At 41.7% G+C, this 25,212-nt stretch overlaps 1 protein-coding gene across 1 annotated transcript in view; it reads left to right on the forward strand.

The window, feature by feature from the left end:
* COPG2 (COPI coat complex subunit gamma 2) overlaps positions 1-25,212 on the forward strand; it is a 39,995-nt gene that overhangs the window by 11,836 nt on the left and 2,947 nt on the right. Inside the window, exons 7-23 of the mRNA XM_066592147.1 lie at positions 2,471-2,563; positions 3,744-3,830; positions 6,026-6,183; positions 6,819-6,952; positions 7,550-7,617; positions 12,062-12,250; positions 12,984-13,079; positions 13,413-13,656; positions 14,886-14,961; positions 16,815-16,918; positions 17,724-17,849; positions 18,001-18,066; positions 20,963-21,102; positions 21,198-21,369; positions 22,824-22,921; positions 23,076-23,214; positions 23,748-23,846. Of these exons, the coding sequence (XP_066448244.1) occupies positions 2,471-2,563; positions 3,744-3,830; positions 6,026-6,183; positions 6,819-6,952; positions 7,550-7,617; positions 12,062-12,250; positions 12,984-13,079; positions 13,413-13,656; positions 14,886-14,961; positions 16,815-16,918; positions 17,724-17,849; positions 18,001-18,066; positions 20,963-21,102; positions 21,198-21,369; positions 22,824-22,921; positions 23,076-23,214; positions 23,748-23,846 (2,089 nt within the window). The remainder of the gene's footprint in view (positions 1-2,470; positions 2,564-3,743; positions 3,831-6,025; positions 6,184-6,818; positions 6,953-7,549; positions 7,618-12,061; positions 12,251-12,983; positions 13,080-13,412; positions 13,657-14,885; positions 14,962-16,814; positions 16,919-17,723; positions 17,850-18,000; positions 18,067-20,962; positions 21,103-21,197; positions 21,370-22,823; positions 22,922-23,075; positions 23,215-23,747; positions 23,847-25,212) is intronic.

The raw sequence follows: 25,212 nt of genomic DNA on the forward strand, positions 1-25,212 counted from the left end.
GGTTTCCATGAATCTTTTAGGCTTTTCTGACAGCCACCTATTCAGTCAGTGATTTCATTGTACTACACCTAAACTGTAAATGTAGCGGTATATGCAGATCTGGCCTGGATTCACGGGGAATGCTGCAATTCGCCTGTTTTATCCATTTGCTGCTCCACAGAACATAATGGGGAAATGATTCATTGGGCTTATAGTACACATTATGTATTCTAATCACACTGCTTGGTGAAAATATTACCTGAATAGTGTGGTGTTGCTATTTGCATCTTTTTTTAACTTTTTTATTTTTTTTTAAGTGGTAAAACTAAAAGTTGCATGCTATTTATATTGCTAATATCTCATTTTTACATAACACATACAATTGTATTATGTCTTAGTATAATATAAAGTCAGTTCATCTTTTTCTGACCAGGTCACAGTTTTAGTGTTTGCATTGCAAGGACATGTGTCAGTGGGTGCTATAGTATGATTGACAGTCATTGTCTGCGGTCCTATTCTGCAAGGGTATTGAGTGCACACATGGGCAGATTTACAAACCCTGTCCAATATTATACAGCATAAACCTAAATGAGGCAGTTGGAAGATGTTCCAAATCTATCACCGTTGCGCACACTGAGTGATAATTTGGCACTTTAGACACTTTTTTTCCTTATGCCAGGTCAAACTGTGACTTTGCACCGTTATTTTATACCAAAAAGGTGTTGCACAGCATTAATGCAACCCTGCGATCCTGGAGAAACAAAGATGGCTGAAGCTCTTCTCTAACTACCTGATACACACTGTGTATTAGTATGCATCGATAGTCTAAGGGTATGTTCACACGTGCGGAAATGCTGCGGAATGTGTGCAGCTTAAATTCTGCAGCATTTCCGCATCCACGAAGAGTTAAAATACGCGTCATTTGTGCGCATTTTGACTCCCAATCAGCTGCATACCTGCAGCTAACTTCGAAGATAAAGTGCTCCTCTCCGAAGTCTTTGGCTGTCAGAGTACTCCTTCGTCTGGTACACGATGGCCTCTAGTGAGTGCAATGCCGCTAGTCAGGTGATGCAAAGTTCCATCACCTGATCAGCGGCGCTGCACTGAGTAAAGTCTGTCGCGTACCGGGTGAAGAAGTACGCTGAGAGCCAAAGACTTTGGGTACGCAGCTGATTTCAAGTTAAAATTTGCATCAATTACATGGGTTTTGACTCTTTTGGATATGGAATTTCCGTTGCAGACATTCCACAGCTTTTCTGCTTCATGAGCACATAGCTGAAAAGACTACATGCTGATGTGACTGGCCACACTGGCAGCACTGGCCAATCAAAGCAAGTGTAGTAGTGTAGTGTCTTAGAATATTGAAAGATACTAATGCACAGTGTGCATCAGCAGTCTGAGAAGCTAGTATGGCCAGCTTTGTTTTTGCACAGGAGGGTCACATTAATAAACTTAGTGTATTTTATAAATCCATCTAGCCATGTTCCCTTTTCTAGAGATTTTACAAAAATGTCTAGTCGGGCACAACATGTCTAACATTTTTAATAAATGTGGCACACATCTTATGCACCAAAATTCTGTTAGATTAGCAAATCTGTGCTACAGTGTGCATGTTAATCTGGTTGTCTTGGGGAATAATTATTTCGTCTGACAATTCCTTTATTTACAGGCGAGGATATAACTAGCTAATTAGTCGTGGTAGACAATAAATTAGAAAAAACCCCGTGCTCCAGTAACCGGATAGGTGGAATGAGAAGGCAGAAGGAACTTGCTTAGCAGGGGTGTCAGTGCAATTGACACCCCTGAAAATCCAGGTCAGCTCGTAGAAATAAATCTTGTCCAAGTTATGACGAGAAAAGGTTCTTTATTCACAGGGTGCAACGCGTTTCGGCTGAAACATTAGCCTTTATCAAGCATACAGGGTGGTAAAACATGGTTACATATATAGTGAACATGACTGAATGAATGGAGGCACCGTCTGCTGGTTACCGCCCCTTGCGGGTCACGTGGCTCGGGGGGTGGGAGGAGGGGGGAAGGAGGATGATATACTTTAATTAGTGGTGGTGAGGCTTTTGGGTCTCCCATAGTCCTGAGAACAGAGGTCCTGAAGGTTCCTGAATGAATGATCTTTCTCAGTCAGTCCCACTGAAATGAATGCTCAACCACTGCTTCATTCATTTGTGGACTTTCAGGACTCCTTTGCTCAGGATTGATGAGGGTTTGCAGCAGTCTGACCACCACCAGTCAACTAGTTGGCTATCCCTTGTCCTATGGATGGGGTGTAACTTTGTTTAATCAGATAACCCCCTTACTAAACAGTAGTGTGGCTGTAGGTTTGCTCCTAAGGTTTCTTATGTTGGACAGGTCCATGATTTTGGTGTTAGGAGGTTACATGATCATTTGTCTGAATAATGCTTTTTTTTTTTTTTTTTTTTTTTTTTGCTGCAATATGATTTTTAACAGGATATATTTTGGTTGTTTCTTTTCACAGGCTACTATGTTGCAAGCAATTGAAAGATACATGAAACAAGCAATTGTGGATAAAGTTCCCAGCGTTTCTAGTTCTGCATTGGTGTCTTCCTTGGTAAGTAATGTCTCCCACAAAATATTTAAAACATAGAATTAAAATGTTTTTATATGGAAAGATGAGGCTCATGTTTATGGCTGGATTCGCACCCAGGAGCCAAGCAGCAGCAGCAAAAGTGGAAGTGTCAGATCAAGCATATGCTGGAACTGAAGGAACCCCATTGACTACAGTGGTGTCCACCTGGCTTCCAGCATATATATATTTCAGAATGTGGAGTATAACATGACAACTACTGCTCCTAAGGATATCCTCTATTGATCACAGGCAGTGGTTGTTAATCTCAACTACCAGAAACCCTACAGTATGCGGCAGAAAGAATGAGGAAGATGCTCGTTCCATATGAAATGTTTGGCTCCGCTTCATTGTTTCCGTCTGTCAGTCTTTTTAGCCAGATAGAAAAATGCTCAGCTCATTTCTATCCAACTAAAAATTCTGACTGGGATGGAACTTAAATGAAATGGTAAACCAAAGAGTTCTGTTTCGCACATTAAATACACTGGTTCCATCTAGGTTTCCATCCCTGTGCAAAAAACAGAGACTGAGCTAGTGCTGGAGGAGAAACTGTAATATGAAAGAAACTTAATGTGTCAGTTCAGGTTTTTGACCGTGAATCTTGGAGAAGCACTGTGGTGCTTCTATCAATTGTAAAATTATTTTTAAAACTATATCAAGCAATAAAGATAACCTGTTATCACGAATGAGCACCATAAACTAAGTTACGGTGCTTATAGTTCAGATCCTGAGGAATCCAGGGATGCACTTCCCATACTTTGCTCTCTTTACCCGCGCTATAACTTTTGGAAGTTGGTACGTATACAGTGCACCATGCTCCTTTCTGCAGGTTCTGCACACACAAACCGTTCTCTATGGGAGTGTATGTGCACAGCATGCAGAGGTGAGTCCATTGCACTGTTTGTGCGCCGACTTTCATGAGTGATAGCTGGCTCCCTGTTCCTATGCTCCCTGTTCCTATGCTAAGTAAACAAAGCATAACCCTGGACTTCTCAAGACCTGCCCTATGAGCACAATAATTATTTTTCTCATAGGTGTTGACAAGTTCCCTTTAAAACAAATATACTAGGCGCTCAGCAATAGCAGTGTATATTGTTTTTTGTATTTTGTGTTTGTGTATGGGTATAGGAAAGATGTTCTGACATGTGGATTTTCTTTTTATCAGCATATGATGAAAATAAGTTATGATGTGGTGAAACGTTGGATAAATGAGGCTCAGGAGGCTGCCTCTAGTGATAACATCATGGTCCAGGTATTTTCATCCAAAACATCTGCATAGTGAACTATTATGTGTTTATATCTCAGATTTTCAACTTGATATACATCACAACAGATATGAATTCTCTTTGCAAAGATCCAGCTAGTTAGAATCTCCCTCTCCTTGCTACCAAACTGTACCCCAGCTATGAAGATTTGCCTTTCAGGAGCATAGGGTAGCTGTGCAACCTGTTCACAAGTGGCATTTCCTATCACGTCTTTTATTTTTGCATTAAAAAGGAAAAAAAAGAGGATTTCGTGCAAAAATTGTACAAAAACTAAGAGGTATATTACAATGGTTGCCGTATACACACCAACCCAACAAAATGTACTTACAAACAACAAACCTAAAACTCATACTCCAGGTTTCATTCCTGACATGGAGTTGCATTCGTTTCTTTGGGTCTTTCATAATTTTCCAGCTTGCAGGCTCTATTATAATCAGATGGGACTAAGCACTGACCCTTTCTGCAGAACGACCGGTTTCAGCAGCATTTTGGTACACTGATACCTGCCAGTCACCAACTAAGAATGGAGAAGGCTGGAAAGAAAGGACTCCCTGAACTATCTTTGTCTGTGAGGTTTTAGCAAAACCGCTAGTTTTTTGCTGCTTGCAATAATTCTTGCAGACTTTTCTACGGGGAACCTTTTTAGATCATATAATATTTTAAAAAATGTTTACTGTCCCTTTTAACCCCTTCCCGCTCCAGGGCGTACCGGTACGTCCTGGCAGCCTGGTACTTCCCGCAACAGGGCGTACCGGTACGTCCTGGAGATAGCGCAGGATCACATAAGATCCAGCGCTATCCCGCAGCGGGAGCTGGCTGTCACAGCCGGCGTCCCGCTGTAACAGCGGGGGGGCATCGGAGATGCGCCGCCCGCTGTTAACCCCTTCCCTGCCGCGATCTAAGTAGATCGCGGCAGGGAAAGAGTTCACAGAAGGATCGCGCTCCTTCTGTGTCTCCGGCCGGAACTCGCGATGTCATCGCGAGAGCCCGGCCTGTCGCCATGGCAACAGGACGCCAGACACTGGCGTCCTGTATTGCCTGTGCCTATAATCGCTGTATAAGCGATAAGGCATGGCAGAGCAGTAGCTCTGCCATGCCTTATGACAGCGATCATAGGCACAGTGTTGTAAGTCCCTCAGAGGGACTCAAATAGTATTAAAAAAAAGAAAAGAAAAGTGCAAAAAAAGAAAAATGTAAAAAAAAACCTTTTTTTTATGCTTTTTCTAATATTAGCATAAAAAAAGGGGAAAAAAATTAAACACCCACATATTTGGTATTGACGCGTCCGTAACGAAGTGTACACTTTTATTTTGTACGATAAAAAGCGTAAAAAACAACGCTAAAAAACAGAGGCAAAATGCTAATTTTTAGCATTTTGCCTCCCATAAAATGCAATAAAAGTGATCAAAAAAGCCGTACATTCCCCAAAATGGTACCAATAAAAACTACAGCTCGTCTCGTAAAAAATAAGCCCTCATAGAGCTCCGTACATAGAAAAATAAAAAAGTTACAGGACTTTGAATGCAGCTATAGAGGAAAAAAAAGATTTCCAAAAAAAAGGGGGTTTTATTGCAAAAAAGTGTAAAAACCTAAAAAAAATATAACAATTTTGGTATCGTTGTTACCGTACCGACCCGCAGAAAAAATTTAGTGTCATTTATGCTGCATGATTAACGCTGTAAAAAAAAGAAAAAGAAATCTATGGCAGAATTGATGCGTTTTCTCTCCCTGTTATCATAAAAAAAAAATTTTACGATATTGTCTATGTACCCAAAAGTGGCACCGATAAAAACTACAGCTCGCCACGCAAAAAACAAGCCCTTATACGGCTGCGTCCACGGAAAAATAAAAAAGTTATGGCTTTTGAAAAATGGAGATGGAAAAATACCAAAAAATCGCTTGGTCCTCAATGCCAAAATAGGCCGTGTCATTAAGGGGTTAAAGGGTTCTGCTTTGACTTACAGCCTAGCCACCTATAAATGGCACTAGAGAAACTTTATTCTTCCTTCTTGACTTGTAATTGTGTATTAGTATAGTATATTCTAGTTACAATGTAGTATTTTTCCTGCCTCCCAGACTGCCTAAGGAGGGAACACCGTGTTTTATTTATATGTAATGGTCCAGTGTAATTTCACTATATTCATTTGAATATTGCTTAATAATGAGTCTTTGTTTTAAACAGTATCATGCACTGGGCCTGCTGTACTATCTGAGAAAGAACGACCGACTTGCTGTTGCTAAAATGATTAACAAGTTTACTAAATCTGGCCTGAAGTCTCCTTTTGCATACTGCATGTTAATACGAATAGCAAGCCGTTTGCTGGAAGAGTCGGATAAAGGGTGAGAGTAACAGTGTTTTTCATCCTGTGTAGTATACAGGGACTATATTTACTCATGCATGTCCAGGTCTTCTGACGGCTACACAGTGTAAATTCTTTTACTTTAGCATACTAGTACCAGTTTCATACAAACCACTCCTAACACATAATTAGGTTTTGGACTGTGGGAAGCATACACAAGTACATGGGTATATTGTGGCATTATTATATGAAAGGATCTGTCTTTGGGTGGGTTTACAACTATCGTTTGAATAGTCGCTGGAAATAGTTGCTACAGAGAGCTGATTGCCTGAGAACGACTGTTGTTCGTGCGCTTTTACACAGAGCAATTATGTTTGCACCCCTCTATAAAGCTTATTGGCTACTTGTTGAAAGACAAAGGATTGCCTGTTTTACATCAGATAATCAACCAGCAACTAGTTTACATGAGCTGAAACATAACTAGTGAACTGTCTATCTCTAGATAGTTGTCTGTGTAAAGCCACCCCCATCCCTGTAATGGGAATTTAATTGATGAGTGTTTCCGATACAAGTGTCAACTTGGGAAATGTAAAGATAAAAAGTCAAACTGTTAGTTATGAAAGAGAGTAGCTTCTTTCTAAAGGTAGATGCCTGTTTGTTTGTTTTGTTCTACAGGCATAACAGTCCTTTGTTTGACTTCATTGAGAGCTGCCTTAGAAACAAGCACGAAATGGTAATCTATGAAGCAGCCTCAGCAATTATTCACCTGCCCAACTGCACAGCCAGAGAGTTGGCTCCAGCAGTCTCAGGTATGTGCTAAAATTTTGAATACAATGTTTAACATCTGCTATTTTATCCACCATCTCTGGGCATCTTTCCATCTTTAAAGGAGTATTCTGGTTGTAACAAGTTATTCTCAATCCAAGGGAGGGGGGATAGCTAGGTAATCAGTGGGGGTCCGACTGCAGGGACCCCCACCGATCCCAAGAGCGGGAGACCACTAGGTTTCCAAATTCATGGAGCAGAGGTTGTGCAGGTGTGCCGCTGCTTCACTGAGAGAGTTACAGATCGCTGAGTGCTTGAACTCTCGTGTTGTGGTTAAAAGGCTTACATTTCAATACAGATACCACTTCTTCCACAATTGCAGTATCAGTAATGGGCACACAATAATTACGCATTTTAAATTTATCTTAGCGAGGAAATGGAATAGACTTAGATTGAGACTTAGTTAGGCCAGTTTCGGGCAGATGTAATGCCAGTGCATTCTTTTTGTTGCATCACAATTGTAAATCCCAGCCTAGCCCCAATTCTTGAATGTAACCAAGACCATATGTATATGATACAAGGCTAATATCCTATTGTATTTCCTTTTTGTGCTAATCTGAGATCTAATCTCTTATTTTCAGTTCTGCAGCTATTCTGTAGCTCTCCAAAACCAGCTTTGAGGTATGCTGCAGTAAGGACTCTTAACAAGGTAGGCTTTCCATATCAGCATATTTACAGAATGAAAGGTGGTCCATTGAAAGCATCTATGTAGATGTCACCAGAAAGTTGCCTGAGAAAAGGCTTTTGAGTTTAAGTAGACCTATATGATGTTTTATTTAATGAGCAACAACTGAACAAACAGTAGCATTTACTTATTTCATCTGGAATTGGCTTTAGTTAGATTCGATTACATATAGTTACACTAAAACTGACTCAGCTAAACATGCAGACATAGTTTAGATTGGCTGACCCTCTAATGTGTATTGTCGCAGACAGCCCTAAGGTCAGATGTAGGGAGAAAGAATCATTGTGCCTGAAAGATTTCAATATGTCTGATGCCTGGTTTTCCCAGCATGTAATCTGCTGCCAGAGGTGTGTTGGTAGTGGCCTAAGGTCCATTTACATGGGACGACTGTCGGGCAAACGTTGCCCGACACTTGTCCCTGTGTGTCTGCGCTCCTGTGCTGTCACATGGGAGCTACTGGTGCTGCCTCGCTCACGGAGGGACCAGCAGGGGTGCGTGGGCAGTGCAGGAGATTTCTCTCCCCTCGCTCCCCCACCCCTCTCCGTTGAGATAACAGCGGCCGTTCACTACTGAACAGTCGCTGTTTAAACTGCTGAACGTCCACTGTTTAAACTGAACGATGAGCGCTCAGCTTATCGTCCATCGTTTATGCAGCATGAACAATGGGCGATGAGCTCATCTCTCATTGTTCAGTTTGAACGGACACTGTGTTTATCTCAATGGAGAGGGGCGGAGTAGCGAGAGGAGAAAAATCTCCGGCACTGACGCCCACCCCCCTCCCTGCTGGCCGCTCCGTGAGCGAGCCAGCACCAGTAGCTTCTGTGCAACAGGACACGGAGACACAGGGACGAGTGTTGGGCATCATTTGCCCGGCAGTCGTCCCGTCTAAATGGACCTTTATTCTTCTCCCCATTAGAATAAACTTTAGCTGAGATGAGCTTGTATCTTTATGGGGAAGGGGTTAGAGAGAGAGAATATATGGCCAACAGCTATCTAACATGCTAAATGTGGGTCAGATATAATACATTGGGAACCAATTCCAGTTATGCACATTTGAAGTCTGTTTTCTATAATCAGCCGACCAACAATCATTAAATGGTCACTAGCTTTTCAACAAACTTGTTCTAATGAGATAACTTACAACAGTGTGCATCACTCTATTTACATAGACTTATGGTTTTGCTGAAAAATCACATTAAAGTGCTAGCTATTTAGTCTCTCTTCCATCTAACTTGCTGTCCAATCCCTGTTCTCATGGGAAGCTTGTCTCTAGCAACAGATACGAAGGTTGATTACAGGAAATGGGGGTGGGATCCTTTTAAGGCCTCGGTCAAACGACTGTTTTTTGCCGCGACTTGCGGATCGCATGACGGATGCGCATCCGCAAATCGCGTGACCGGGCCGACTATTCGCCGAAAAATCTGCAGCTAGCAGCGTTTTCGGCGAAACGGGCCCGATCAAAGGAGCGCTGTCCAACCCATTGAAATTCAATGGAGCCGGCTCCATTGAAAGCAATGGGCTGCCGGCGAGAGCAGCATGAATTTTCGGGAAGGGCTTAAAAATATAAGCCCTTCCCTGAAAAACATCCAAAAAATGTGTAAAAATAAAAAAAATATATATACTCACCTTGTCCCTGCAGCCGGCGTTCAGCCGCAGCCGGCCGGCAGTTCTCCTGAACTGCTCTGTGTAGTATTCAGCAGCCGGGGATTTAAAATCCCCGTCTGCTGAATGGGCTGCCTCTGATTGGTCACAGCCCTCACCAATCAGAGGCAGCTCTCACCCATTCATGAATGGGTGGGTAAGTGAGTGCTTATTCACAGAAACGGGAAAGTCTATAGTTTCACTAGTTATGCCCTTCACAGATATAGACTAAAATAATAATTCTTTATTAAGATCCTTTAAAAACATATACGGGCTAATTTATACACACAAACATAAAGACCAAAGGATACTACAATATCCTTTCCATACAGTAAGTCTCTAATTTTTGATCGTGAGACTACTCGGCGTCCAGGCAATAGAATATGACTGGATGGCCGTGTGATAGTTTATAAGTAGTGCATATGGTCACCGATAAGTCAGTTGGTATATAGTTGACTGGTATACAGAGGGACACTTCAAAAATTGAAGAATGGTTCAGTCCCAATGGTATTAAGGATATATAGTCATGTCATTAATATCCCAAGACTATAGTTCCAAAAGTCAGAGATACAGATGGATTCAAAGGTTCAACGCGTTTCCCCACTGGTGAGTGGTTCATCAGGAGCAAGAGGGTATGCAAGACTGACTGTTTGTGTCAATATACACCATCTTATATAGACTGCGTAGTGAATAAAGACCACTTGATGATGGTAAAGGAATATTTATCGACTACTAAAGATAGGTAGATATATCCTATAAGGCGTAATGTTTCCACTGTTATGCGCTTAATTTACTATTATTTAGACCAACTTCATTGTAGTAGGAGCAACCGTTATAGTAGTTGTAGCTATATTGAATCAATCAGCTATCTGTCTGATATCTTGACAGTATGCAAAGAAGATTGATCACCTACAGATGAATCAGGGAATTAACCAGTTCTAAGAGCAGTCTGTTAGTTAGTGATAGTGCTCTGAGCAGGTTATATGATTATCTGATTCTGAAAACCGTAGGCAGGTTCCTAAGTAGCAAATGTCAGCCAACAATCTGATATATAGAGATGGTTACTGGCTTTGATATATTGCTTATATATGGTGCTCCTAGCAGATCAAAAGAATTAGATTGGTCTAGACATAGAGACGCTGGCTGTTAGTAATTTTACAGACTGATCGAGAGATTAACTGACTCTCTCAGGAATCAACTGTCTGCTAAAAATGCAAAGCATCCAATAATCCTGTAGGGGAGTATTTGGAGCATATGCTATGCCGGCAATAGTGGGAAAAGGGACCAATGTAGACCGATAGTCTATTAGTCCTCTAAGTAGTTCGGTCACTGATAAGCTCACAGCGTTTCTATCTAAAGTGAGCGCATTAGTGGTTCTAACGCCTGTCTACTGAATCAAGCATTAAAGTCGATAGAGATAGATCAATAAACAAAAAAGTAATAAAGAAAGGTGCAGCGCCTATGGCTCTGATGGTGAGCGCCATACGCGCTGCACCTTTCTTTATTTTTTCTTTGTCTTGGGATATTAATGACATGACTATATATCCGTAAGTGAGTGCTCCCTCTGATTGGCTCAGCGCAAGGACCAATCAGGAGCAGCTCTCAGCTATTGAATGACAGCTGAGAGCTGCCCCTGATTGGTCCTTGCGCTGAGCCAATCAGAAGCAGCACTCACTCACCCATTCATGAATGGGTGAGTGAGTGAGAGCTGCCTCTGATTGGTGAGGGCTGTGACCAGAGGCAGCCCATTCAGCAGGCGGGGATTTTAAATCCCCGCCTGCTGAATACTACACAGAGCAGTTAAGGAGAACTGCCGGACGGCCGCGGCTGAACTCCGGCTGCAGGGACAAGGTGAGTATGTATATGTGTAATAAAAATATATATATGTATGTATGTGTGTATATATATAATTACACATATATACATACTCACCTTGTCCCTGCAACCGGAGTTCAGCCGCGGCCGTCCGGCAGTTCTCCTGAACTGCTCTGTGTAGTATTCAGCAGGCGGGGATTTAAAATCCCCGCCTGCTGAATGGGCTGCCTCTGGTCACAGCCCTCACCAATCAGAGGCAGCTCTCACTCACCCATTCATGAATTCATGAATGGGTGAGTGAGTGCTGCCTCTGATTGGCTCAGCGCAGGGACCAATCAGGGGCAGCTCTCAGCTGTCATTCAATAGCTGAGAGCTGCCCCTGATTGGACCTTGCGCTGAGCCAATCAGAGACAGCATATATATAGATAGATATTTTTTTATTTTTTTTTTACACATTTTTGGATGTTTTTCAGGGAAGGGCTTATATTTTTAAGCTCTTCCCGAAAATTCATACCGCTCTCGCCGGCAGCCCATTGCTTTCAATGGAGCCGGCTGTATTGCCGGCTCCATTGAATTCAATGGGCAAACATCGTTCTTCTCTGCCACAGCTGTTACAGCTGTGGCAGAGAATGATCTTTTGTAGTATATGTTTTCAATGGGGTCGGCGCTGCTGCCGCTGGCCCCATTGAGCGCATATATAGAACACAAGGAATCGCAGAATGCAGATAGGCGCGATCTGCGATTTCTCGTGTCCTATAATTTATCGGACATCCGCATAAAAAGCGGCCATGCGACCGATCCCATTGCGAAGCAATGGTTCTATATATATGCGCAGATCGCGCGAAAAAACGCCCGTCTGACCAAGGCCTCATTCAAAATATTTGGTTTTCCACAAAGTTCATGAAAGGCACAAACAATTGTATCTATGCATTCTGCTTTATTTCTTCTTTAGGTGGCAATGAAACACCCTTCTGCAGTCACTGCCTGTAACCTGGACCTGGAAAACCTCATCACTGATTCCAATCGTAGTATTGCTACCCTTGCTATCACCACACTACTGAAAACTGGTAGTGAGAGTAGTGTTGACAGACTAATGAAACAGATCTCAACCTTTGTGTCTGAGATTTCTGATGAATTTAAGGTAAGCAAACAATGTTTGTTATGCTTAAGGCCCTTTTACATGGACTAATTGTTAACAAAAACAAATATTCAAATGAACGATAATCATTCGGTCTGAATGACGCACGCTAATCTTTCACTTGTTAATCGTCCATTTTATGCAAGCATAAAAATCCTCATAGTCTCGTTCACTTATCTTTCGGTTTAAACAGCAATCGTTCAGTCTTTCACATTCGCTGTATAAGTATATGAGAATGACTGACTGAACGATTCTCATTTGAACAAGCCAATGATACATCTACCTGTCTATACAGGCTGCATGAGAGCGAACGAGCTAGCCTTCATTCGTTCAAACGATAATCTGCTCGTCTAGAAGAACCCCAAGTTATGCTTTTCATTTAACTTTTTAAAGGGGTATTCCAGTGGTAGCAAGTGACAGCATATTGCTAGTAAAGGTTTCACCTGATAATAGATCAGAATCTGACCGATTTTGCTAAAATGCACTACTACCTAACTGTCCAGGAGCAATGCTGGTACTGCAACACCGCGAATGGGACTGAATTGCAGTTCTTTGCATAGCGTATGGGTGCGAGTACTGTGCTGAGAAAATGGCAATTGGGTGACTGTGGTCACTTTCTACCACTAAAATACCCATTTTACATTATGGTAAATGCCAGATGCTTTTCATAGTTTACTGCATTGATAAGAAGTTTATGTAGGTGCCGAACAAGTGTTTTTTGTTTTTTCTCTTACAGGTTGTTGTTGTCCAAGCAATTAGTGCCTTATGCCAGAAATATCCACGTAAACACACTGTAATGATGACATTTCTATCGAACATGCTAAGAGATGACGTGAGTACCCTGATGAGCATTTCTTACTTCGTTTTTTACAGAATCCTGCTTTTCCGTCCTCTGTAATAAACGGTTAACTTTTAAGCTGAAAGATACAAATTCACTATAGTTTTAAATATAAAAATATGCCAATATTCTGTCGCAAATCTGGAAATATGGCCTATGTTAATCAGCAGTGCAAGGAAGGACTTTTAGTAGTGCTCTTGCCAGAAATTGATTTGAGGTGATACTTGCAGCTATAATATGTTACTATATCATATGGGTGCTAACCTAATTCATAGCTTAACCAACGTATTGAATTACACACTAAGGGAATCTGTGATCTCTTTGCAGGGTGGTTTTGAATACAAGCGAGCGATTGTGGACTGCATAACCAGCATTATAGAGGAGAACCCAGATAGTAAAGAATCTGGGCTGGCTCATCTGTGCGAGTTCATTGAGGACTGTGAACATACTGTGCTTGCCACAAAGATATTACACTTATTGGGCAGAGAAGGTCCTCGAACACCTAACCCTTCCAAATATATCCGCTTTGTTTTTAACAGGGTAGTCCTGGAAAATGAGGCCGTAAGAGCAGGTAAGCACAGAGTGCAGTAGACAGCTAATGCACCATGTCTGTAGTCTCTGTGCTCTCAAGAACGATATACACGTTTGTGGTGGTGGGGGGGGGGGCACGTTCTTTCTTCCTCTAATGTAGGCAGGATCTCTGCTGTTCTTAGTATAAAGGCCATTTTACATAAAAATTCTTGGCTTGTTCACTAATCGTTCGGTTCAAATATCGATCGTTCAGTTGTTTTCAGTCAACTTATACAGTGAATGTGAAGGACTGAACGATTTCTCATTTGAATGAGCAAATGATGTATCTGGCTGTGTATATAGGTTGCACGAGTGAACTCTGATATTCGCTCGTTCAAATGATAAATAGGTTGAGTAAAACATGCCTTGGGGTCCATTTACACTAGATATCACCTTGTTAGAACAGAGGCTAAAGAAGATAGGCTGAACTTGATGGGGATATTTCTTTTTTTTTTCTCAGCCTTACACTGTTTTATTATGTAAGGAATGGTAATTTTATTTTTAAATGGAAATTCACAATGGTTAAACCTTTCCAATCCATTTATTTTTTTCTCATCCGTTCTCCCCAGCTCCAAATAAATTGGAGCTGGGGAGAATGTATGAGAAAAAATACATTTTCCCTGCACCCTCCTGAACTGTCAGTTCAGGAGGGTGCAGGTGCTCACTGCACCGTGGGGGGACCTATTTACCTGTCCGCCGTCTTCCGCATTCTCCCTTCTGCCTCCTGGCTCGGCGTTCATGTGACCACTGGGGTCAGGTAACACCGGCGGTTACATGATCGCCGGCCGGATCTCTGTGCATTACATAGCGCTAATTGAGCGCTATGTAATGTGTAAAGGAGAAGGCAGAAAGGGTTAAAAACCCTTTCTGCCTTCTCGGGGGTGCTTGATGAGGATCAGTGCAGGAGTACATCTGCACCCAATGTGTCTGATGATCGGGTGCAGATGCACTCCTGCACTGCAGTGTCAGACCTGTCCCGAACTCGGAGCTGTGGAGGGAAATGATGATGTCGGGGCAGGCACGACATTGCATTGGAAAGGGTTAAAACATCTTAATTTGTCATAGAATTGCTATTCTGCTGCTCCAGACGTCTTCTCTTTATGAGCAAGCTGTGTTCATGTTACGTGCCTGACAGTTTGCAGTCAAACCATCATGTATAAAGCATCCTGACAGAAGGACGACATCGCTTCAATGATGACTCTACACATTTATCAAATTTGTTCTTTGCAGCTGCTGTTAGTGCATTGGCGAAGTTTGGTGCTCAGAACGAATGTCTTCTTCCTAGTGTTTTGGTTCTCCTACAGAGGTAAGCAGAGGGTTTAATAACTAATGATAACTAAACACTTTTCTACTAGAGATCATTCATGATGTGCAGTGAACAGACACTACTTTATTTAGCCTTTGTTCACACACCTTTTTTTTTTTTCCTGGAAATTTTCCTGGGAAACAAGTTTGGCCCATATGAATGGGGAAAAAATGTAGCATTTAGAAGTCTTACAGACCTGTAGTAGAACAAGCAAATGTCACCATATAGGCACAATTTACAAGATCTCCTCCCAAACCCCAGATATTACAACAGATGAATTGAACACAGCACTCCAATACTTAAAACAAAATTGTCCAGTAAAGACCCTTTTTTTTTTTTTTTTTTTAACCTAATGCAGGTAAAATTTGTCTGATGTAGAGGTCAGCAAACATCCGAGATGTGGATGCAATGTGGTAAAGGACCCTAAGTCAGTGCAGCTTGCCAATGATTTAAAGGGATTTTCCAGATTAAAAAAAAGTTAATCAGTCGGGGATTGCCGCTTGGGATCCCAGCTAATTGTGGCGCTGACACTGGGTGCCCAAATACACAAGGGTCAGAGTGGAAGCTGCTGCTCTGACCATATGTAGTGGCCAGCACTTGTATCTTTGGGTGCAGCTCTCCTTGAATTCAATACGAGCTGTGCCTGCAGATACAAATGCGAGCCACTACTCAGGAGTCAGAGCACCTTCTCATTGTGTATTTGTGTATTTGCAGTGCTGATAGCCTCTGCCCGATCAGTTGATTGCCCAGGGCCCAATCAGTAGACCCCAGCTGCTCAACTATTGGTCATCAATAGTATTTTGACTGAAAAATCCCTTTAAGTGTTTGTTCATGGCCACATGGTTCGCCTAAAACAGTGTTCATATACTATATCCATAATCTGTTAATTGATTTGCAAGCCTTGCCAATTTGCAGCAGCTTGAGACCCTATCTTTAAGGTCTCATGTCCACAGGTATAATTGAATTGTGGAATCGGCGCTTGTCACCCGCACTTGTGATCCGCAGTTCAGTCAGCCCATAGACAGTCATTGGACATCCGCAGGTAATTAAATACCTGCGGATGTCATTTTTCCAGATTTTTTTGCAGATCGCACGTGCAGTAAAAAAATCGCAGCATGCTCCACTTTCTGCAGATTTCCACACGGACAGCTTCCATTGAAGTCAATGGAAGCCGTCCGGTCCGCGGCATGTCCATAGCTGACACTGCGGACGTGCCGTGAATCCGTGAGAAGGCAGGAGATTTAAGAAAGAAAAAAGCACTGCACAGCGTGCCGGCCGGCGCTCCCGCACACATCCGTCGTGCAGAAGAAAGAAGATCCAGCTGGGGTGGAAAAGAATAGCACGTCACCTGGACAGGATCCGCGCGTGCCGTGGACATGAGGCCTAAGGCTGCCTGCACACGGGCGGATTTGCATTGCGGAATCCAGGGCGGGGTTCTGCAGAAAATACCGCCCATAGCATGCTATTGAAAAGTGATACTTCCTGCACATGAGCGGAAACAAATTACGGTTTCTGCTCATGCACTAGCGACATTGCTAGTACATGCATAGTACAGATGAAGATCAAGAAAGGCAAGTACGTGCGGATGCCGCTGCTGCCAGGGCCAGAGTCCACATGCAGAATCCAGCTCTGCCGTGTGCAGGCGGCGCTATCTCCATGTTAAATTGATAATTTTTGAAGGGCTAAATTCACTTACTGTGAAGCGCTGTGGTTTTGCAGTACAATGGTTTTTACAAGTCAACATTGTAAATAAAGTGTGTTAACTGTAAGAAATCCACGGCCATTAACTGTATTGCAAAACTGTGCAACATGTAGGCCGAGCCAAAACATCCTGCCCCTTTACTCTTTTACAGGTGCATGATGGACAGTGACGATGAAGTCCGCGATAGAGCAACATTTTACTTCAATGTTCTAAAGCAGAAACAAATAAGCCTCAATGCAGCCTATATCTTGAATGGTTTGTATCTATCTTTTGATATTTGTTTTTACAGTAAGGTTATAGTGCAGGAATTTAAATTTGCTATACAGTATTGGGCCGGGCTCACAAGATGGTAGAGGAATTGCATGTTATGTGGGCTCTGTAGACCTGTGTGATACGCTGTAGCGCAAAGGTAGACAAATCCATTGCCTTACGCAGTTCCACTCACATTAGCGTGTCAGAATTGTGTAATCCGCAAGGGCGAAATAGAATGCAGCATGTTCTATTTTGTGTGTATTTAAGTGAAATAGAGCCCATTGTTCTCTAATCTCACGTTTATACCTGCAGCCCATATGCAATTACATTTCATACGGGCTGCTAGTATATGCGTCATCGCTAAATGAAGGTGCAGAAAATTTAGACAAGAAAAACGTAAAACGGGTGTACTGCAAAGACCACCTGCGTGAGTACGAAGTCATGCACTGTCATACATGGCCGTACGCAAATTCACAGCCGGGTTCACTGATGGAAAATGCTGTGGGAGCCCTGCAACGTTTTACGCTTATGTCCGTTTGAGCCTGGCCTTGGGCAGGTGATGAAGCTGGCAGTGGGATTTACATGTACAACTTCGTCATGTTAATCAGCTATTTTTTTCATGAGATTCTTAATCTTTTGTATTTTAGGAACTTTTTTAGGTTTTATAATGTAGGGATATCTTGAATCTTGATCTGGGCCCTTCTGCTTTTCTTTTTACTTTGGCTATTTCATCCATTCTTTTTCTCTTTTGTATTTTTTTTTTATGGTTTTCCTAAATTTATGCTTTTAACCATTGGGATCTCTACAGGTTTGACTGTGTCCGTTCTTGGAATGGAAAAAGCTTTGCACCAGTACACTCTAGAGCCGTCAGAAAAACCATTTGATTTGAAGTCTGTTCCTTTATCCACAGTTCCTCTTGTTGAACAGAAAGCAGGTAAATGCCATAGCGGGATTCTAGTCCACAGTAAATGAGTGCCTTGCCACTGTCCTAAATTGTTTACTATAGTATTTAACAGTCTTATCAAAATGGTTTATGTGTTCCGCTGTATAGTTGCATTTTAATTTCTGTCTGTCTTTCCTGTTAGATCTTGCCCCGGTCGCTGGCAAGCAGCTTGGTAAGACTGTACCGGCTCGCCAAGACATATTCCAAGGTAAGTTGGTTTTTAGTTTGTATTTGTACTACTTAGAGGTGTTGTCCAGAACTTTTGCTGTTGATGACCTATCCTCAGCATACCAGTCCGAGAATTCTTTGTTCAACCATACAGCACATGATCCAATAGGGTTGAAGGGGCTTTTCATGCACCAAATGGAAATTCTGAAAATGCGGAAATCTAGGAGTTACAACTAAGTAGCTGCACCCCGTACCTTTTTGTCTGCCGCTCTAGACCCTCTTCATTCTGTGAGCCACTGATCTGCCGCTATGCTTACATGTGTCACTTCCGCAGTAAGCAAAATAAACTGTTACCTTTTCGTAGTTCAAACAAAATCGTGTTCCCCGCTGTAGCCTTATTATAAAGACATGTATCTATACCTGTGTCCAAATTACCCCTCAAAGTGAGATCCAATAACAATATCTCGTTCTCATGATGGGTTACAGTGAATTTCATTATTGTTAATGTAGTCAGAAAAATCTCTCATCCTTTTGTTATCATCCTCCGAAATATCTGCATCGTCCCAGATAATGACGATGTCCTCAATATAACGTGCATACCACACCACATGGCCATAATATGGGTTGCATCTAGAATAAATAAAAATAGATTCCCACCAGCTCATTGTCAAGATTGCAATGGCTGGTGAGAATTTTGACCCCATTGAGGCTCCTGCAATTTGTAAATAATATTGTTCATCAAAAACAAAAAAATTCTGTTCAAATAAAAACTGAATACATCGAAGGATAAATTCTTTTAACACAGGAGAATAATTGCTGTATGTATTTAAATGAAAATCAATTGCCTATATGGCCATGTAGTGTGGTATGCACAAATAGAGGTTGACCACATCACAAGTAATCCATCGATATCCTCATTTCCATGTTATATTCTGAACAAATTGTAGCACATTTTTACTGTCTTTGAGGTAACCTGGAATGGTATTAACCAAGGGTTGCAGGGATCGATCCACCCACGAGCTGAGAAGCTTACAGGGTGAATCGATCCCTGCAACTATGGGTCGGAGGGGAGGGGGAAAAACCCTCTTATGGATTTTGGGTAGTCCGTGAAATATGGGTACAGCAGGATTTTTGGGGCAGAGATATTCTGCCCCTCTTTCTAAGTGTTCCCTCCTCTACTCCCTCCTTCAATTTTTTGTATAAACTACATAAACACTCTCTAACAGTATTAAATTTTAACTTGCGATATGTATTAGAATCATTCAAAATGTTTTCCACACTACGATGTTACCACCTTTTTTTTTATTTATTTTTTTTATATAGCCATATACTGTATCCTCTAACAACTGTGGTAATATTTTATCCTTTCAAACACCTATTTATAACTTGTATGCATATATATGTACATATTATATTGTATTAATAGATCGATGCATTTTATTCATATAATATGTAGTAACAGAATGACGAATGATCTAAGATTAATAGCATTTGATTTCCAATATATCCTAACCATGTTGCACTATAGAGATATCTATAAGTTCAGTCCATGAAGAGTTAAGTTTTAGCTGAAGTGTGTGATTCTGATTGCACTTCCTATTTAAGGAAGGAATGGATGTATTTTATTTAGGTGACCAAGGCTCTGCGTTACGAGTTGAAACGCGTCCAGCTTTTTCTTTTTAAGTGAGATATGTAATGGCAGAGTTTACTTAAAGGGGTTGTCCCGCGAAACAAAGTGGGGGTATACACTTCTGTATGGCCATATTAATGCACTTTGTAATGTACATTGTGCATTAATTATGAGCCATACAGAAGTTATTCACTTACCTGTTCCGTTGCTGGCGTCCCCGTCTCCATGGTGCCGTCTAATTTTCAGCGTCTAATCGCCCGATTAGACGCGCTTGCGCAGTCCGGTCTTCTCCCTTCTCTTGGGTCTCGGCAGCAGCGGAGTTCTGGCTCCGCCCCCCTTCTACGCGTCATCGCGTAGCTCCGCCCCGTCACGTGTGCCGATTCCAGCCAATCAGGAGGCTGGAATCGGCAATGGAACGCACAGAAGACCTGCGGTCCACCGTGGGTGAAGATCCCGGCGGCCTTCTTCGCAAGGTAAGTAAGAAGTCACCGGAGCGCGGGGATTCGGGTAAGTACTATCTGTTTTGTTTTTTTTTATCCCTGCATCGGGTTTGTCTTGCGCCGAACGGGGGGGCTATTGAAAAAAAAAAAACCCATTTCGGCGCGGGACAACCCCTTTATTAAAGAAAAGCCTATCCTTTTTAAAGAAATACCGGCTCCATTTTCCTTTTGGAGATACTTTGTTACTGTTAAATGTATAGGTAACAATAGAGGAATAAGGCTTGTATGTAATAAGTTTCAGTGTTAGATTTTGGTGTTGCTCAGGCTGGTTGCCTTCTTAGGCCTCATTCACATGACCATATATATGCTGCTATTTAGCGGCGTCAAAAAATTGGACAGAAATCACAACCATCTGAAGCGATTGGATTCCAATGTATTCATTCAGATGAACGATTTTTGGGTGTGTAAAGAAAATCACGCCAGGAAAAATGCACATTGGCTAGCATTTTTGGTTGCCGATTTTATGCGCTGCATCAACAGGTAGATCTTGCCCTATCTTTTGATGAAATACGGTGGAAGCTGCCATAGACTTCTATTAAAGCAGGGGAGGGGGGTGGGAGTTTAGCTGCGTCCGTTTTGGGAAAAGACAGCTGGCTCTATTTAAGCATTAGCAATCATTCCGAGGATTTCTGCCAAGTGATGGATTTCCGCGCTTCTGCATATTTTTGTGCCATTACACAGCATCTGTCCATGTGAATAGCTGAAAATACACTAATTAAGATCGGGCCTGGATCGTGAGTATTCTTCACTCAGGTCATTAAACGCATATGGTTGTGTGAATAAATTTGATCCATTTCTGTTTACAGAGCAACTGGCAGCCATTCCAGAATTCAAAAACCTGGGGCAACTTTTTAAGTCCTCTGAACCCATACAGCTCACAGAAGCGGAGACAGAATACTTTGTACGCTGTATTAAGCATGTGTTCACAGATCACATTGTATTTCAGGTTTGTATGTTTTTACCTCTGCTATATTTTGATGCTGTAAATATATTGAAATTCCCCTGGAAAATAATGTACTTCATTTCTCTTTGGGCTTGTAGTTTGATTGTACCAATACCCTGAACGATCAGCTCTTAGAAAAGGTTATTGTTCAGGTGGAGCCTTCAGAAGGTTATGAAGTGGTCTACTATGTCCCAGCGGCAAGTCTCCCATATAATCAACCTGGCATATGCTACACTCTAGTCAGACTTCCTGAGGATGAGTCCACAGCAGGTGCGTAAACGGCAGGAAAAATAGTATGCTTTGTGTGCACACGTAGCACTGCTTGTTTGGAGAAACTGCAAAACTAGAGCTGGTAATATATATAATTTCCCGGTAGTATTCTTTAACTTCTTATCACAGCCATATCATTGAAATAATGTAAAACCAGTATCTGTAGTCTTAAAGAGACTGTCACCATCTCTTTGCACCCCTCTTTGTGGGCAGCACAAGCTAGTGGCTGTCACGCTTATTACAGGTATAGGTCTGCTGTGTTTGTTTTTGCTGTAGTTTGGGATAAAATTATTATTTTTTTTAATCTAAATCTAATTTAATATTGTGCTTTTTAAAAGTTCCTCCATGTCTAGATATAATTTTTTTATAGACTAACACCATAGATCAGGCCATAGGTATGTAGATTTAAAAATGCTTCATCATTCCTGTCTAAAAAATTTCCTACAATATTGTACTCATAGATTTAGGCCTCTTGTCCACGGGGAAAATCAGGCTTGTGAGGATTTTCCATGCAGAATCCCGCAGCGGGTCCCTCCTTTCCCCCAGACACGAGGCCTGAAAAGAAGAATAACTTACATGTCCGGAGGCTGCGGATCTGCCCTCCTTTGTGGCTGCATCTTCTTTCTTTGGCCCGGCGGATGTGCTCAGCCTGCCGGCAGCGTGCCGCGCATATGCGCTGTGCACTTTTTTGGGGTTTTGTTTTTGAACTCCTGCTCTCCTGCGCCAGAGAGCAGAAACTCAGCTGCAGGTGTGCCACGGATCCGGACAGCTTCCATAGGCCTCAATAAAAGCCTGCAGGAGCCGTCCACATGGAAGGCCCGCACTAAAATGGAGCATGCTGCGGTTTTTTTCCCGCACACGCAATCCGCGCCTGAAGGGAAAATGACATCCGCAGGTATTTAATTACCTGCCGGTGTCCAATGCATCCCTATGAGGCGCAGATCACACGTGCGGGTGATCCGCTGTGGATCTGTCCCCGTGGACATGAGGCCTTAGGGCTCCTGCACACTTGCATTTTTCTTGTGTGTTTTTTTTCTTTTTTCAGGCGATATCGCTGTGTTTTTTCCACGCGATTGTCAATGGGACTTTCTGATGTTAAAAACACATCACAAGTTTGTGCTTTGCAATTTTTGTCAATGCGTTTTTTAACATTAGAAAGTCCCATTGACTATTGGGTGAAAAAAAAAAAAAAGCGCAAGAAAAACGCAAGTGTGTAGGAGCCGTTAGGTTGGGGCTACATGGAGGCTTTTTGTAGCACAACTTTCCATTCTAAATCAAGTTGCAGTCCGGGGGAAATATTGTGAGTGCAACAGAGTGCAGTCTTGTGAAGTTAAAATTGGAAACTTGCACTACAAAAAGTCTCTAGAATTGTTGCTATATGCTGCATGTATCAATTTGCTTTTTGATGCACTGACAACTGGGCTTTAACTAATGTATTTCTTTGACTTCTCCAGTTTCTTGCACATTTAACTGCACAATGAAGTTTGTGGTGAGAGACTGTGATCCTCACACAGGAGTTCCTGATGATGAAGGTTACAGCGATGAATATGTGGTATGTAAACAGAACATACAGCATGGATCTATAGTTTATAATATATTCTTGTGCAAGAAGCCTAACAGATGCTCTAAAATCCTTTCTAAAACTAAACCATAACGAAAAAAAACAAATGTGAAAAACCATTAATATTTCTGTTATGTTTATTTAGCTTGAAGACTTGGAGGTTACTATTGAAGACCACATTCAAAAGGTGTTGAAGCCAAATTTTGGTGCTGCATGGGATGAAGTTGGAGATGCCTATGAGAAAGAGGAAACCTTTGCATTAAGTACTACTAAGACTTTGGATGGTAAATACATCTCTAACCTTGTCATACATATATAGGTGTACATTATCCAGCTATGTAAGAGGATTCATTACTTATTAAATGTGTCCCAATCCCTACTTTTAAGCTTTTTGCAACAGTTTCTTTATTATGTTAAATATATTAAATGGAGTTTTAACCCCTTAGCGACATTTAACATATATGTATGTAGGATGTGCATGGGGTTAGTATGAAGTGGCTCCTACAAAAAAAAACAAACACACAAGCCCTCATATGGGGACGGAAAAATAATCATGGGAAGACCAAAATGAAAAATGGTCATGTGCTCAAGAGGTTAATGACATGCAAACCCTAGTGTCCCTTTATAGTAGGAAGTCATTATTACGCCTTAATTGAGAATATGCTGTGTGGAATCAAAATTCTCTGAATATTTGTATTTATTTAACATTGAGTCATAAAAATTGGCTTTGCCTCTGACATGAACTGAGCAGCGCCTGAGACGTAGGTATGGATACCAAGTAATCACACAATTTTCTCTTCCATTACTGCTGCCGCAGATGCTGTTACAAACATCATTAAGTTTCTGGGAATGCAGCCATGTGAGCGATCTGACAAGGTGCCAGAGAACAAGAATTCTCATGTGCTTTATCTCTCAGGTGAGCAGAGACTGAACACCTTTATACTTGGTCTGCTTATTAAGGTGTCTATTATCTATATATACAAAGGTGACAGCCCTCACTGACTGACTGACTGGCCATTAATTCTCTAACTTTCCGGTGTCATACAAGCATGAAATTTGGGATGAGCATCCTTTTAGGTCTTCAATGGGAAAGTGAAGGAGTCGCAACTCGCTTATTCAATGCTAAGTGCAAAAGTATTAGCACCCCTGTGTAATGTACATAATCTAATTCTCTAATTTCCCGCTGTAGTACAAACATAAAATTTGGCATGAGCATTCGTACAAGTGTGAAATTTGGCAGGAGCATTCTTTAGGTCATAAATGGGAAAAGTAAAGGGGTTACAACTTGGTGATTCAATCCAAATTGCAAAAGTAAGTGCACCCATATGTAATGTAACTTCCTGGTGTCGTACAAGCCTGAAATTCGCCACAACTATTCTTTAGGTCCTAAATAGGAAAAGTAAAGGGGTCATAACTTGATTTTTCAATTTTAAGCGCAAAAGTATTGGCACCCCTATGTAATGTACCTAATCTAATTCTCGAAGTTCCCGGTGTCGTACAAGCATGAGATTTGGCACAAGCTTTCTTTAGGTCCTAAATGGGAAAAGTAATAAAGGGGTCATAATTTGATTATTTAATGCTAATTATAACAGTAAGTGCACCCCTGTGTAATGTAACTTCTGCTGTCTTACAAGTGTGAAATTTGATGCGAGCATTCTGCAGAGGGACATCGGTACATGCAGCCTTCAAGAATCTAACGCTCCTCTATGTGTATACATATTTTATTCCTTGGTTCCTCTAAAGTAACCTTGACTTCATAAAATTTTCTGTACAAACACCTGTATCAAATTAACTCTGGGGAAGCCGGGTATATCAACTAGTTACATATGTAGTGTACCATATAGGACACTACACACTATTTATATTAGCTAATAGAAACCATCACTTCAAGACTGCGGCTGCTTCTGTGTGAAACCTATGTCCATGTTTTATTTATTGGAAGGATTTTTTCCCCCATATGTATAGAGCTGTGGTTACCTTATTCAGATGGACTCCAGTCCATATCCAATAAACCTTTCACTAATGTGCTTTATTTTGCTGCTATGCCTCTGATAGCTTTTTCTGTGGGTCCAATTATATTATCCAGGTCCCATGAAATTCTGCCTATTCCGTCAATGACCTACTCCGGTTCTCACGATTGATTGGGGGTCTCACGATTGATTGGGGGTCTCACGATTGATTGGGGGTCTCACGATTGATTGGGGGTCTCACGATTGATTGGGGGTCTCAGTGGTGAGTCCCCCACCAATCAGAATTTTATCATTTACCTATGGATATGTAAC

This window comes from Eleutherodactylus coqui, chromosome 2 (assembly GCF_035609145.1).
Source record: "Eleutherodactylus coqui strain aEleCoq1 chromosome 2, aEleCoq1.hap1, whole genome shotgun sequence".
Taxonomy (NCBI): domain Eukaryota; kingdom Metazoa; phylum Chordata; class Amphibia; order Anura; family Eleutherodactylidae; genus Eleutherodactylus; species Eleutherodactylus coqui.